Source organism: Herpailurus yagouaroundi, unplaced genomic scaffold (genome assembly GCF_014898765.1).
Source record: "Herpailurus yagouaroundi ecotype Mexico unplaced genomic scaffold, PumYag 139, whole genome shotgun sequence".
Lineage (NCBI taxonomy): Eukaryota > Metazoa > Chordata > Mammalia > Carnivora > Felidae > Herpailurus > Herpailurus yagouaroundi.
The window spans coordinates 32,654,178-32,669,939 of record NW_024412394.1 but is presented as its reverse complement, the minus strand read 5'-3'; the positions used below and the strand labels follow the sequence as shown (position 1 = coordinate 32,669,939).

Below are 15,762 nucleotides of genomic sequence, written 5' to 3'. Positions count from 1 at the left end.
CCAAAAGGATGCAGCTTAAAGCTGCAGAAAAAATAGTTGGCTAAAAACCACCAGCAGATTGTTGGTGAGGGTCACCAGACACAGGCGTGGGCTATATTTACCTGCCTCCCTCCTTTTCTGGAGAAGATAAAGGTAAACAAGCACCAGCTGCCCTGGGATAGTTTAAATGGCATTTAGCCTGGAAGAGTGTGAAGATGCACCAGATGTGTCTTTTGTGTCCTTTGTAGCCATTGGGTCTATGGAAATTACTCTGCCCATAATTTTGGCTGGTTAACATTGCTCTGTAAGTCCTATTTAATTGGGGTCATAGTGGGAGGAATAAATGACAGATTATGACTTTGGTATTGAATAAATAGGAAGAGAATGCTTTGGGGACCAGACCTATTTGTCATAATGTAACAGTTATAAATATATGAATTGCTTTCTCTTTATCTTAATATCTAATTGATAGCTTAATATCTTAATGCTGTAGTCCTCTGTTTTAGGTTGGAGCTCATACCAGGCACTTGAAGATGTGTCTGTTATGTAACCACTATTTTGTGTTAAGGAAGTAACAAAGCTTTTAAACACAGAATATTTTAGTTCTACAAAAGTGCTTTTGGGGCGCCTGGGTAGCTCAGTCGGTTGGGTGTCTGACTTAGGCTCAGATCATGATCTTGTAGTTTTTGAGTTCAAGCCCCTCATCAGGCTCTGTGCAGTTAGTGAGTTTGAGCCCCATGTCGGGCTCTGTGCTGAGAGTTCAGAGCCTGAACCTGCTTCAGATTCTGTGTCTCCCTCTCTCTCTCTGCCCCTCCCTCTGCTCCTGCTCTGTGCCTCTCAGTCTGTCTCTGTCTCTGTGTCACTCACAAATAAATAAATATTAAAAAATTTTCTTAAAAAAGTGTTTTTGCTTTTAATAGTCATTGTTACATTCCCCCCCCCTCCTCAGAAAAGAAGGTGGCTGCCAAGGAATCCTTCAAGAGCATAGATTGAGTGAAAAGGACACGGAACAAAGGATAGATCCCAGGGGTGAAATGAGGAAGTTCTGTAAATAGATGTGCTATTTTCCTTTGAAATGTCTGGCACACTCTATGTAGCACAGTGGTGGTGTGCCGGGGGGCTGCGTGTCTGATGAAGCATTTCATGTTGACTCTCAGAACAGTGCACACGTGGCAAGGGCATCTGGATCTTTCCAAAGTATTATACTCAAATGACAAAACTTTTTTTAAATTTAGCATACTTGGCAATATAATCCTGCCTTTTCACCTGCATTCAAATAGTCACTCTTTCACCTTTTAACACCCCGTTCTCTTAAAAAAAAAAAAAAAAAACAGGTAAGTGTTAGCTTGGAATGTGCTAAGGTAAACCTTCATTTTCTAGCGAGAAACTGGCACAGAAATGTGAAGTTTTGCTTCTTTGGTTCATCTCATTACTTGGAACCTGAGGCTATTCCTCAGTCTATGGGCCAAATCCTACATGTCTTCCATGGCCCAGCGGAAGTGAAAAGCCTGCCATAAAATGCGCTGGGGTCATGTTTAATCCCCTTACTGGTGGTCTCACAGTTATGGTTTATTCTCTTCAATGGTGATTTCTGTCTTCCTATTTTATTTTTATTTGAGAGAGAGAAGGGGAGAGGAGTATTCTCTTTAATGGTGATTTCTGTCTTCCTATTTTATTTTTATTTGAGAGAGAGAGAAGGGGAGAGGAGCAGAGGGAGAGAGAGAATCCCAAGCGGGCTCCACACTCAGTGTAGAGCCTGATGGGGGGACTTGATCTCACAACCCTGGGATCATGACCTGAGCTGATATTGAGAATCACACACTTAACTAACTGAGCCACCCAGGCACCCTCTTCCTATTTTAAAAACAGTTTTGACTTCTCTTTTATTGTCTCTCCTCCTCTCCTGATTGTGAGCTTTGTCCCTTGCCCTGCTCAGGCACACACTGCTTAACTCATTACACGTGGCCCACATTTCAGTTAAGTGCTTACACACTTAAGAATTTTCTGGCATCTGATGTATGCAGAGCATAACCTATGCATTTTCTTTTCTTTTTTTTTAATTTTTAAACATTTATTTCTGAGAGAACACAAGTGGGGGTGGGCAGAGAGAGAGAGAAACACAAAATCTGAAGCAGGCTCCAGGCTCTGAGCTGTCAGCACAGAGCCCGACACTGGGCTTAAACTCACAAACTGTGAGATCATGACCTGAGCCAAAGTTGGATGCTTAACCAACTGAGCCATCCAGGGACCCCTCAACCTATCCATTTTCAAGAAGACACACAAGTCTGAGATGGGGTCTTTTTACCAATGTTTACCATATTTGAAAATTTACTGCTCTGGGCAAGAGCAGTTTAGGGGCTGAAAAATCATAAACACTTTAAGGAAATATCAAAAACGAACAGTACTATTTTTAGTGCCTTTACAATAAATAGAGAGCCATTGTATCAATTGAAGAAAAACACAGGTTACATTTAATTTGATTTCTTTGTATATTTGGCATGTTTGATATATAAAACAAAAAATAGAAATGTTTATATTTTCTGCAGTGTGTGAGGGAACAGGAATTTGAAGGTGGAGTGAGTTGGGAGAGGGCTATATTTCTGTGAAGATTTTAGTAAATTTTCTGGATTTTTTTTCCCCATATGGAGAAGACGTAGGACACAAAAGCATTAAATGTTGCTATTGATTCAAAAATTAAATCATGAAAACATTGCTGAGAAAGATTAAAGATCTGGAGCGCCTGGGTGGCTCAGTCGGTTAAGCATCTGACTCTTGATTTCAGCTAAGGTCACAATCTTACGGTTTGTGAGTTTGAGCCCTGGCATCAGGCCCTGCGCTGACAGCACAAAGCCTTCTTGGGATTCTCTGTCTCCTCTCTCTGCCCCTCCCCCGCTGGCTCACATGTGCTCACTCTCTCAAAATAAATAAATACAATTTTTTAAAAAATTTTTTACATGGAAAAGATCTAAGTAAATGAAGAGCTGTATTATGTTCATGTGTTAGAAGACTCCATTCTGTTAAGCTGTTCGTTCTCACCAAATTGAGCTATAGATTTAATGCAACCCAATCACATTTTGCCGAAATGAACAATGTGCCTGTGAAACTCCTATGGAAAGGAAAAGGAGTTAGAACAGTCAAAACTTGGAAGAAGAACAAAGAGAGCTAATGCTACTTGATTACTGGAGTTATTATAAAGCCATAGTAAATCAGGACAGTATATTAGCATCAGGATCACCCAAGCAGACCAGTGGGTCAGAGGAGTAGGTCCATAAATAAGCCCACCCGTATATGGCAACTGACTTTTGACAAAGGTCCAAAGACCATGGAGTTGTTCCAGGACAGTCACATACCCATGTGCACGTTACAATTGGAACAGTTGGATATCCATCCGCAAGGAGGAGAAGGAAAATCACCTCAGTCTGTCTGTCACACCATACACACAAATCAACTCAAAATCATAACCTAAATGTAAAACCTACAACTCTAATACTTGGAGAGAGAAGAAAACTCTTGTGAGCTTGAGTTAGGCAAAGATATTTTAGATACAACATCAAAAGCATGATCTGTGAACAAATTGATGAATTGGACTTCATCAACATTAAAAGTTCTGTTTTTCAAAACACATTATTATGAGGGAACATTATGATAAGCCACGGACTGGGATAAAATATTTGTAAATCAGGTATCTGTGAAGGGTTTTGTATGCAGAATATATAAATAACTCTCAAAACTCAATAGTAAGGAAATAATTTTAAAAATAGTCAAAAGGTTTGCATAAATATTTCTTCAAAGAGATTATGGATGACAAGCACATGAAAAGATAGTCAACATAATTGGTCACTAGAAAAATGCAAATTAGAAGCACAATGAAATACTACTCGTACCTGTTAAAATGGCTAAAACGAAACATCGACCACACCAAGTGTTGCTGAGCTGAGCATGTGCAGTAATGGGGACTCTCACGTGGCTAGTGAGAATGAAAAATGGCACAACCACTTTGGAAAATAAGTTGGCAGTTTCGTAAAAAGTTAAATGTACGTGTACCATGTGATCCAGCCATTCCACTCAGGTATCTATCAAAAACAAAAAATGGGGGCACCTGGGTGGCTCAGTTGGTTGTGTCTGACTTCAGCTCAGGTAATGATCTCACAGGTTGTGAGTTCAAGTCCCATGTCAGGCTCTGTGCTGACAGCTCGGAGCCTGGAGCCTGCTTCGGATTCTGTGTCTTCCTCTCTCTCTGCCCCTCCCCCGCTCATGTGTGTGTGCGCGTTCTCTCTCAAAAATATTTAGAAAACAAAATGAAGTGCATATAGACTTGTACACAGATGTTCATAGCAGCTTTGTCTGTATAGCCAGAAGTTTGAAACAACCCAACTGTCCATCCACAGGCAAATGGAAAAAACAAAACAAAACAAAAACTGTGGCACATCCGTACAACAAAGTACTTCAGTAATATAAAGGAGTTAACTATTGAAACACATTATAGCATGGATGAATTGTTATATAGTTTCGCAGAGTGAAAGAAGCTAAATAAAAAAAATATATGCTGGGGACACCTGGGTGGCCGACTTTGGTTCAGGTCAGGATCTCACAGTTCATGTGTGAATTCAAGCCCCACATGGGGCTCACTGCTATAAGTGCAGAGCCCGATTTAGATCCTCTCTCCCCCTCTCTTTGCCCCTCCCCCACTCACATGTTCTCAAAAGTGAATAAACATTTTTTAAAGATTTTTAAAAATTTTTTTACATTTTTTTTTTTGAGAGACAGAGAGAGTACAAGTGGGGGAGGGGCAGAGAGAGAATGAGACACAAAATCTAAAGCAGGCTCCCTCCAGGCTCTGAGCTGTCAGTACAGAGCCCAATGGGGGGCTCGAACTCACAAACTGTGAGATCGTGACCTGAGCCGAAGTCGGACGCTTAACCAACTGAGCCACCCAGGTGCCCCTAAAGATTATTTTTTAAAAAGTATATGCTGTATGATTCCATTCATACATGAGTCTGTGAGTTGCAAACTAATGCATAGTGACAGGAGACCAGTGGTGTGGGGAATGCACAGATAGGGGCACTGGGGATGTGGAGAGTGATGGTAGGGATGGATTTAAAAATGAGCCCAAGGGAACTCTGCAGGATAATGGATATCTTCATTGCGGTGATGGTTTCGTGGCTATATACATGTATCAAAATGTATCAAGTTTTACGCTGTAAAAATACATTTTAGGGGCGCCTGGGTGGCTCAGTTGGTTAAACGTCTGACTTTGGCTAGGGTCACAATCTCGCAGTTCCTGGGTTCCAGCCTCACGACGGGCTCTGTGCTGACAGCTCAGAGCCTGGAGCCTGCTTCAGATTCTGTGTGTGTATCTCTATGCCCCTCCCCTGCTTACTCTGTTTCTCTGTCTCTCAACAATAAACATTTAAAAAAAAATACATCTCTCAGGGGTCCCCCAAGACCACCCCCATGTCTGGTGATTTACTAGGACTCATAGCATCCAGCATATAGTTGTACTTGTGGCTTAGAGTTATTACAGTGACGCGGTATGGATATGTGGCCAGATCAACGAGGGAGAAAGACACCAGGAAGAAGGGTCTGGAGGAATCCATGTGCAGACTTCCTACGTTCTCTCCCTCCCATGAGGGATCCCGCAAGCACATCTTCCCTCCGGCAGCAAAACTATAACCACAGGTGTGCAATGTTAATGCCCTGGGAAACCCATGTAACGTTTAGGGGTTTTAATGGGGGCTGGTCACATAGGCACCTCTTGCCCTCCCAAGTGTTTCAGGGTCCCCAAAGGAAAACAGGTGTTCGGTGCCTAGGCAGACAAAACAACTTTATCAGCATAAGGACTGTTTCAAAAGCCAAGTTCCCAGATGCCATCCGAGGGCCGGCCTTATAAGCAGTTTTAGTAATCTCAGAACTATTCACTCTTTCCTGCAGTCAGTTCTACTTCAGTAGAACTTTTTAAAAATCCTCATATAAGTTAGTATGAGCACAAGGCAGTGGTGATTAATTTATTGAGAAAGTAATAGACCATAAAACTAATTCCAGATTTGTGGACGACTGATGCAGTGAGATTTTTATTACCTGGAATGTTTCACACTCTTAAATTTTTTTTTTTTGGAGTGAGGTGAGAGATTAATAAATAAAATTGGAATTCCTGGCAAATGGGAGCTTCTGGTTACTATGACTTTCACTTGAATTGTACTTGAAAATATTTCCCAAGTATATAATTTTCCTTTCATAAAAAAAAAAAATCCTTGATTGGTAATCATTATTTTAACCATTGGTTAACTGATCATGGCTCAGTTGTATAGTAAATATAAGGTAAAGCTTTGGTGTTGAACTTGTAATGACAACAGGCCCTCCGAAGGCAGCTGTGTACGTCATGCCCCAGGACACCCCCAGCTGAGAGGGTGAGTGAGCTGAAACCAGCCTGGACTTTAATGGCCAAGCTGCCAGCCCCTGCACGTGTGTGTGCTCAGGAAATGGGAACCTTCTAGTTTGCACAGAGGTGTCATGTGGGCTGCTTACGGCTTGTTCAACACGTCCTCTGGCGGTGGCCGTGGTTTGCCCAAAAACGCTGCCTGCCCAGTGCCAGGAAGCTTTGTTGCGAACATGTCTTTGCCCTTACAGAAATCCAGTAAATAAGTTTGAGTTGAACACGGTCTGATGAAAACTTCACCAGATACAACAGGGTGTGTGGGAAGAGGGCCAGCCTCTCCAGCTGCATGCGTGAGGTGTGCTCCTTTCTAGCTGGACCCAGTTTCCCTGAAAAGGCAGGATGTAGGGTATGTTTTTCTTTTCGTCACTCTGGAGAATGCCTGGTATCTGTTCTGTATCTGAATGCCATTATTACTTTTTTTTTTAATTTATTTTTTAATGTTTATTTATTTTGAGACAGAGCATGAATGGAGGAGGGTCAGAGAGCGAGGGAGAGAGAATCTGAAGCAGGCTCCAGGCTCTGAGCTGTCAGCACAGAGCCTGACGCGGGGCTCCAACTCACGGACCGTGAGATCATGACCTGAGCCGAAGTCGGAAGCTCAACCGACTGAGCCACCCAGGCGCCCCCATTATTACTTTTTTTAATGTTTATTTACTTTTGAGAGAGAGATGGGGCGTCAGAGTGGGGGAGGGGCCGAAAGAGAGGGAGACAGAATCCGAAGCAGGCTCCAGGCTTCGAGCTGTCAGCACAGAGCCCGATGCGGGGCTCGAACCCACAAACTGTGAGATCATGACCTGAGCCGAAGTCAGACGCTCAAGCAACTGAGCCACCCAGGTGCCCCTGGATGCCATTGTTAATGCCCCCAGCCAAGATTTCTGTGTTGATAACAATAAAAAATTCATAGGAAGGCAACTCCTCTGGCTTCTCTGAGTGAAATTTTTGCTGCTACTGAGTTTCCTAAAGGGAAGTCACCCTCAGTTCGGAAGACGCAAGGTATGCAGATCCAACCTTGAAACCAATAGAAAATACTTTTGATGGTATAGCTTAGCTTCAAAAAAGTGCCGTTCAGATATTGACACCCACTTTGTTTCTCTTAAGCCTTGAGCCGCCAGCTGAGTTTGTGACCGAGGACGGCCGATGGTGCCAAGCAGCTCAGCAGCAGCCAACTGGGCAGCAGTCTGCCAGCAGCAGGGTTCTGTCCGGAAACCTTCAACTTTTGAGTCTCCAGTCTCTGCCTCCCCACCCCTATTCTCCTGTGTGGCTCACATTTCTTTCTTCCCTTCGAGTTATTTTCTAAGGAAACTTAAACCACATCTCTTTCCCCTTCTTATAGATGCGAACTACACGCAAGGTCTCTGTCTGGCCAGTGGGCCTGGTTGGCGGGCGACGCTATGAACGTCCGTTGGTGGAAAACGGCAAAGTCGTTGGTTGGTACACCGGCTGGAGAGCAGACAGGCCTTTTGCCATCGACATGGCAGGTGAGGAGTGTGGATGGTGACGCTTGCTCCTCCCTGATCATTCTTGCCGGTGCCGCTGTTTATAACCTTGTCCTGGAGGAAGGAAGCTTTGAAAGACCACTTCGGTTAAAACCCCAGATCGTATTCTGTTCAGCAGATGAACTATCTGAGTAAACTTTCAAGACAGGCGTTTTGATTAATTGAAGCAGAAATGGGTTTTGTGGGCAATTGGAAAATGCTCATTCTGTTCCATTTTTGTCAGCTGTTTGTGCAGCTGTCCCTTCGTCCAACAAATGTTTGTGCCTTTGCTGGGCTGGGTGTCAGGTCAGTGGTGAGACCTAGGCTGGGCCACTACCTGTACCTTTCAGTGCTAACTAATGCCAGTTAGTGTCAGTACCTCATGTGCTTACTGATAAATGTAACAGTGATGTGAAATTCACAAGCTAATCCTTGTCATGCTTATTGATAAATTTGGTAGTTACTGATACATTTAATAGCTGGAACATAAAATTGGATTGCTGGCTTTTCAAACACTTATTAACTGAGCATAACTGTCTTTTAAAGTTTTTATTCTCTGACCGGCCAACTGAATTAAGACCTGTAGTAGTCGACAAGTCCTAAAGTGCTATGTTATCATAAAGTGACTCAATTTCTGTGGGTTATATAAAATGATGCCTCTGGTAACTGGAAGGATGCAGTTTAAAACATGAGGCGTAGAGGCGAGATTCATCACTGACATCTAACCTAGAAGATGGAGGCAGAAAAGCTTCAAAATTAATCCCATCAATCTTCAGCTCTGGAACACAGCTCTGTCTGTCTGTCCCCCTGTGCTTAGCCGGTCTTTTGTGTGTATTTCCCACCTGCAGTCGAGACCTCCACGCTCACAATGCCGATGGGATGAGGGCTGTGTTCTGAACTGGATTCATCATTTTTATTCTGACGACACTATAAAATTGAGGGAGCAAGATCATGAAGGATACCAGGAGTAAGAGTTATTGGGGAAAGTTCTTGCGCATGGCACGGTGGCAGCTTTGTCACGGGAGGTGACAAACTAGGATATTTTTACTCCGCATTTAACAAACATTTCCTGAGGGCCAGTTTTGTGTAAATGTGTGCCATGGTCTCAGACCCCAAGGACAGCTTGGAGTTCTTACCCTTCCCTCGTCACCCTGTCCCGGGCTCCCCTCTCCAGCCCTGGCCTTGCCCTTTGGTCTTCAGTTCTTGCAGCCTGGGAGCTGAGCTGGCCTCTCAGCCAAAGCATTTTCCTGAAGACAGATGGAGAGTAGGTCAGCCATATTTAGAAGGTCCTGAGAATTCCCAAAAGAGGCCTTTCCTCAGGCAAGTGTGAGTTCGTGGCTCTGAAAAGAGAAGGCTGACCATAATGTGTCTTCTGAGAATCTGGTCTCTTGCTGATAAGAAGTGGAACTTTGCCTAGTGTTCTCTAAGTTTTCTGCTCAAAGTCTTTTGCTTCCCTGGGACTTAGTTTCCCTGCGTGTGGAATGAGATGTAGCATGAATGACCTCTGAGGTCTTTGTTAATGTACTCTTCCTTCTCCTGGCTTCCATCAAAGAGCTCAGAGAGAAGCCTGGGCCCCTGGATTCTAAGTGAGGGTTCATGGCTGCTAAAGCAGCCTGCTGACAGGTGTTTGGTTCTTACTTTTCCCAGAGCCTTGCTTCACCACAGGCTGGGCAGACCTGTCCCCTAACACACAAGATCTCTGTTTATAACCCTGCATGGTAACTTCAAGGTGAGGGCAACTTGGGTAAGTCTTCCTGGATTTTGTTATAAGAACTTTACATAGATGAACAAGTATCCAGTAGACCCACTGAACATCTGCATTGATTCCCCTCAGAATTTGGATCCAAATAGATATATTTAAAATTCAAGAAAGGCGCATGGGATTTATACATTAGGCCTGGCCTGTGACAAACTATTTGATACCTTTTCACTGCTCTGGGAGACTTTGCTCCATGACATGACTGATGTTTGGCTTTTTCTAAGCATTTCAGTATATTTTCAAAGCATCATATAAGAAGTATCATAAAATATGAATGATTTGCATGTTTCCTAATTATCCTTGTTTCAAAATAGGAATAAGATTTCTGTCTTGAAGAAAACAACTTTTGCCACACTTAATTTTCTTCATACGTGAACTTGCTTTGCAAATTAGTTTTCAGTAAATTATTAGTATTTTTGGACGCCTTAAGGGAGTGTGATTTAGTTGATAGTATAATAATTCTGATTTGGAGGGAGTTCTCATTTTAAAACTTGAAAATTCACAGCTTCGTTTGCATTTCACTTAAGATTCATGTACTCTCTGTGGGAAGAGGGAAAAGACCTTTTGGACCTTCATGTACAAATGGTGCTTCCCACTTCATTTCTGAGTTGTAAGCGCTCACAGTCTAGAAGGAGAGAGAAGCAGGAAGCCCAGTTTCCTGCTGCACTCTAGAAGGTCAGGGAAGTCCTGTAGAAAATGGTCTGTGGTGGCTGAGGGAAAGGACAGCGCTGGAGCCTGGGTCCCTCCTGGATTTTCACAAACTGATTAAGAATTGAAACTTAACCAACAGGGAACATTTCCCCAACTGTCTTGCTTTGAGGGGTGAGCACATTTGTAGAAGCCCCTCAGGGTCTGTCCTGCCTATATTCCTGGGAAGTCACAGCATTGCCCACCACGAGAAGTTTATTTGAGTATCAGACATCGGAACCGTAAGTTTTCATGTCATTCAGGGAGACAGATTTGGTGTCTGTCTTTATTTTGCCGTTTTGGACTTCATAGTTGCTATTTTTGCTCCCAGATGAGGAAACGTTGTTTTGGAATTACATGTACGATGTTAATAGAGAAGTAAAGATTATTTCTATTGCCCTGGGGAATAGTTAAAAAAAAAAAAACAAAAAACTTGGTAATGATTGCTACTGAAAAACAAAAAACAAAAAAGTTAAAGAGCCACCCACAAGGTGGAACAGCATGTCGGAGGCAGTCCTTGCCCTGGAAGCCGCACGCAGGTGGCTTCTGCAGTGGGTTAGCGGCCACGTTGCTCTGCCAAGCCTGTGAAACCTAGAATATGTCTGCTTGTCTGAGCCTCGGGCTCAGCTCCTGCACCTCGGGCATCTGACCACAGGCTGGTTCTTACACGAAAGGCAAGGCAGCCCACACAGAGGTTTTAGCTCTTTTTTGAAGTCAGGGAGTTACTTTCAAGTGACAGACCAACATTGGCCACTTCCAGGGACGTGTCAATAAGAGCCATTGCCTGAAAGAACTGAGCTTAAAGTAATCTCGAGCCTTGCCAGGAGGTGTAGACTTGTTCAAATTCAGAACTTAACGCTGAGATTTGTTTTGAATTCTCAACGTGTGCATGCACTTCATGCTTAACTCTGAGAGGTGGCAGGCGGGCACTGTGCTCCTTTGATGAGAGTATATTCCGTTCCCAGTTGAGTGCCTGGCTTGCAGTAGGGACTCTATTCCGGTAAAAATCCAGCCATGTGCGCTGTTGTTCAGCTTCACCACTCACCACCCAGAGTTAGCTCCGACCCCACACAGTTGCCCTTACTTAACCAGCAACACTCTGGGGGTCCCCAGGACAACTGCACTCCTGACTGACTATAAATTTGTTTTTCTCTCAGGTTTGCCAATTTACTAGAAGGGCTCCTAGAATTCAGGATCATGCTCTATTTCTACCACAGTCTTATTACAGAAGATACATATTAGGACCAGCCACATGAAGAGACACATGGGGTGAAGTCTGGCAGAGAACGTAGTTTCTGTGCCTTTTCCTTGTGGAATCAGGATGTATCCCCCTCCCAGCACATGAATGTGTGCACAGCTTGGGAAGCTCCACTGAACCTGTGTGTTCAGAGTATTTAGTTGGAGTTTCATTATGTAGACATGATTGATTGGATCAGTGGCCACCACACAATTGAACTCCGTCTCTAGCTTCTGTCCCCAGAGGTCGGCAGTGTGGCCCAACTTTCCAACCTTCTGATTGTGTATTGGGTTTCTCCAGTAACCAGCCCCCACTCCGGAGCTGTCCAGGGACCCACAGCAGCCACCTCATTAGCATAACAAAGTCACTCCCAACACTCAGGAAACGCTAAGGCTTTTATAAGCTGCACGATGAGAACTAGGCACAAAGACCAGATCGATTTTTTTTTTCTATCATCCCACAAGCTCAAAAAGGATAACTTTCATAGCATAAAGAAGAGTGTGTACCACATCTCTGTTTTCCTAATGCTTTCATCTACAAAAGCAAAGGGTACATTAGGTGGTGTCTCAGGGTCACTTACAGTTTCCTCTGTGGATGATTTCATGCCTCCTAAAAACGAGATGTGATTGTGAAGTGATACAATAGCTTCTCCCATATGCATTACAGAGAGGGATGAGAAGTCTAGGAGGACTGTCAGTTTCCTAGCCTGGAGTCCTGTGGACATGGGTGTGTTGAAGTTCTGGATTAGATGAGCACCCACGGGTGACATCCCAGGGAGCAGTCATTTAAAGTGGCTGTAGGGGGGTGGAGGCCAGGGAAGGGGGCAGGGCCCATCCTGAGGGTGGGGAGGTGGACCAGTGGCAGCAGTCACCAGTGGGAAAAGGTGGATGAGTCCTGAATTTGATTGTTGGATGCCTTGTGTCATGGATGTGAAAGAGGAGGGTGCTTGGTGATTGTGAGAATGTGAGAGCCAGAAGCACATAGATGGTGTCATGGAGATGGTTGGTAGCAATTAGGACCTTGTAGGCTGTTCCCTGGAACAGGGGATATATGGGAGAATAGGTGGCCTGAATTCAAGAGGAGTAAAGGTTTGTCAGAATTGCCTGAGGAAAGTTAGACGTCCAGTAGAACAAAGAGGAGGAGGAAGTTCAGTCCCTGAAAGGATTAAGGAGGTTGCACTTGGGCAGGAGAGTGATCACAGAGGATGTCATAGAAAGAAGTAGCTGGGAGGCCTGCAAGCAGATCTGTGTAAGGAACAGGATGGGTGGGAGGCTTTCTGAGGTCTGGCTCTAGGTGGTGTGAGTTTTGACAAGTTCTGATTCTAAGGATTGAGGTTGTATGTGGCCCACTGTGTTTATACTTTTTCTGTTGACACCTAGCTTCTCCGTCCCTTTGTGGTTTATCACCATTTCTAGTGTATAGTAGTTTCTAGGTCTCTAGAGATGTAAAGGGCCATTCTTAAAATGAAAATCTGATCCATGATTTAGAAGAGACCTGTAGGGGAAGTAGGGTGAATGGTGGGTGCAGGGGGAGGGGTGGTAAGCAGCACGAAGAGGGCCAGAAACAACTCTTTCGAGAAATATGGCAGGATTGAGAAGGGAAGAGAGATGGTAGCAGTTTCAAGGGGTAGGAGAACTGCTTTTATGTTTCCTTTTAATGTAAGAAGAGAAGTTGAAATTGTGAGAGAAAAGAGCTGTGTTGAATCCCCAAAAGAGAGGAAGTTGGGGGGATGGTTGGGATTGGGACCTTTAGATAGACAAGTTCACCATGGCAGAATCACCTCTAATTCCTAATAAGGAGGTGAGGTAAGTAAGGAAACCAAGACCTAGGAAGGTGGAGGGGCTGGTTATTGGAGGCTGGCCGTCTGCCAAATATTAATGGTGCGGGAGGAACACCATGGACTGAACTCTGCAAACACTGATTGAATGTGGGACTGTGTGGAGCCTGTAAGGGATACACGGCCCCTGCCCCCAAGTAGTTTTGTATCAGCAGAGAGAATATGTATGACACATATGTAACTTACTGTATCATGACATACAAAAATGAGGTGTGAATGGAATGTTTTAGGTTTACATTTTAAGAGACAGGAGAACTGCCATTGAGGGCACTTTGGGCAAGGGTCATGGAGGAGGTAGCCCTTGAGAGGGGTCTTCGAGGCAGGCTTCACCTGGGTCAGGGCACTTGGGTCAGTTTAGGGGACAGCAAACCCCTGGGTGTGTGTAGCTCTTAGGGGAGAGGCAAACAGGTCAGATTGTGAGGATCGATTGCTGAAATAGAAATTTGTCTTCATTTCTGTGGATGTTGGAGGATTTGTGAAATTTTTGAGTTAGGGGCTGATGGGATTGGGAGTGTGACTTGAGAACCATGTGATGGCAGGTGCAGAATGAATGAATGGTGGGGTGGCCATCCAGGTGAGGGTATGGGGTCTGAGGGAGGGGTTTGGGGAGTGACAGAAGGCCTTATAAATAGATATTAGCTATTTATGAATTTTTTTTTAATGTTTATTGATTTTTGAGAGAGACAGAGTGCGAGCAGGGGAGGGCCAGAGAAAGAGAGAGACACAGAGTCCGAAGCAGGCTCCAGGCTCTGAACTTTCAGCACAGAGCCCATTGTGGGGCTCAAACTCATGAACCATGAGATCATGACCTGAGCTGAAGTCAGATGCTTAACCGACTGAGCCACCCAGGTGCCCCAGATATTTATGAAATTTTAACAAGCCATTTCAGATTCTGCCCATGAATTAGCAGAATTTTAGGTATTTTTAACACTGTTGTATGGTATGGTGATAATGGATATATTAAATTTAATTTTGATTTTAATTGGTGTAATTTGTAATTTGCTTTGAGTTGTAACATATATGCAGAGATATATGGTGATTTCAGGTAATTAGAACATTCTGTTAACCAGAATACCAGTTTTAAAAACTAGGAAAATAATAATAAAAATAGGAATCTGCGCATTAGGGAAAAAGAAAATCCTATTCTTTGCCAAGTTTTCAGGCCCTGGATTCATTGTGTATGTGCTGTCCTTACAGAGGGTTGGAGTTGGGCTCTTGGGAGGTAACAGTTGTACAGGGCTTTCTTTCTCTTGATGTTTGTTGACAAGGAATTTTGCCTGGTTCAATTCACTTGGCAAACCGTTTCTTGGTAGATAATGTAGTGGTAAACTTCAGCCTAGATGGGATCAGGTAATCATCATCAAAGCCGAATGAGCATAGCCAAAATCGGCAACATTTGACTTAGCTTCATAAATATAAATAATGCAAGAAAAGGGAGGTAATAACCTTGTTGCCACTTTGAAGCCATTTGTAAATTAAGTGTGCTGTTTTCAATGCATGACTGTTTTGTATAAGGGAGATAAAGTTAGTGTTCTCAGTAGAGTGACAATACGGCGCCTTTCAGTGCAGGATTTGGGGACTTGGGACCTTGTCCTTAGGTTGTTGCAGTGTGACTGTCACTAGAGTGGTGTGAGGGCTCTCTGGGACAGAATTGCAGCTGCAGGGGCACTGTCATTCTGTCCTGAGAACTTACAACACTACAGGGATGGTGGTAAAGTGTGAGGGTAAAAGGTCGCCTGTTGCCCATTTCTTAGCTATTTCCAGAACGAGGTGCATTCTAGAGACTTTTAATGGCCCCAACAACATGTTTGGTTCTATGCCCATGTACTATGTCTGTGTTGGGTTAAGGTGGGTGTGTGGGTAAGGAGCACCTGTGCATCTGTGTGCTCATAAGCAGGGTCTTTCTCTAGGGTACCTGATGTTGGGGCGGCCAGGTTCTAGTGGGGCTTGGGGGAAGTGGAGTGGTGTCCTGCAGAATTTCAGTAAGTAAAGTTTTCATTCAGAACTAAGAATTTTGAAAATCAGAAGCTTCCCTTGTATCTGGGAAACCCAGAAGACTTAATGACTATTGTTTACTGAGCATTTGCCAGGCATCAGGCATTCTTCGGCACCCTGTGTGCATTCTTATTTAACCTTCACTCAGTTCTGCAAGGGATGTGCTTGTATCATTATCCTCCTCTAAATATAAGGAAATTGAGGCCTGGACATACTAAGTAACACATCCAAAGTTGCACAGTGATCAAACTCAGGTTAGTGTGTCTCTGGAGAAGGCGCTCCCACTTGGCTTTGAATTCCATTTCACCCGCTTACAGCCCAGTGACCCACTTCTTGTTCTCTGAGCCTCTGTTGTCT

General features: G+C 43.9%; 1 protein-coding gene across 1 annotated transcript in view; it reads left to right on the top strand.

Annotated features, from left to right (window-relative positions):
• Positions 1–15,762, top strand: part of B3GAT2 (beta-1,3-glucuronyltransferase 2) — a 96,424-nt gene that overhangs the window by 57,980 nt on the left and 22,682 nt on the right. The window contains exons 7-8 of the mRNA XM_040473892.1: positions 4,487–4,495; positions 7,749–7,893. Coding sequence (XP_040329826.1) covers positions 4,487–4,495; positions 7,749–7,893 — 154 coding nt within the window. The remainder of the gene's footprint in view (positions 1–4,486; positions 4,496–7,748; positions 7,894–15,762) is intronic.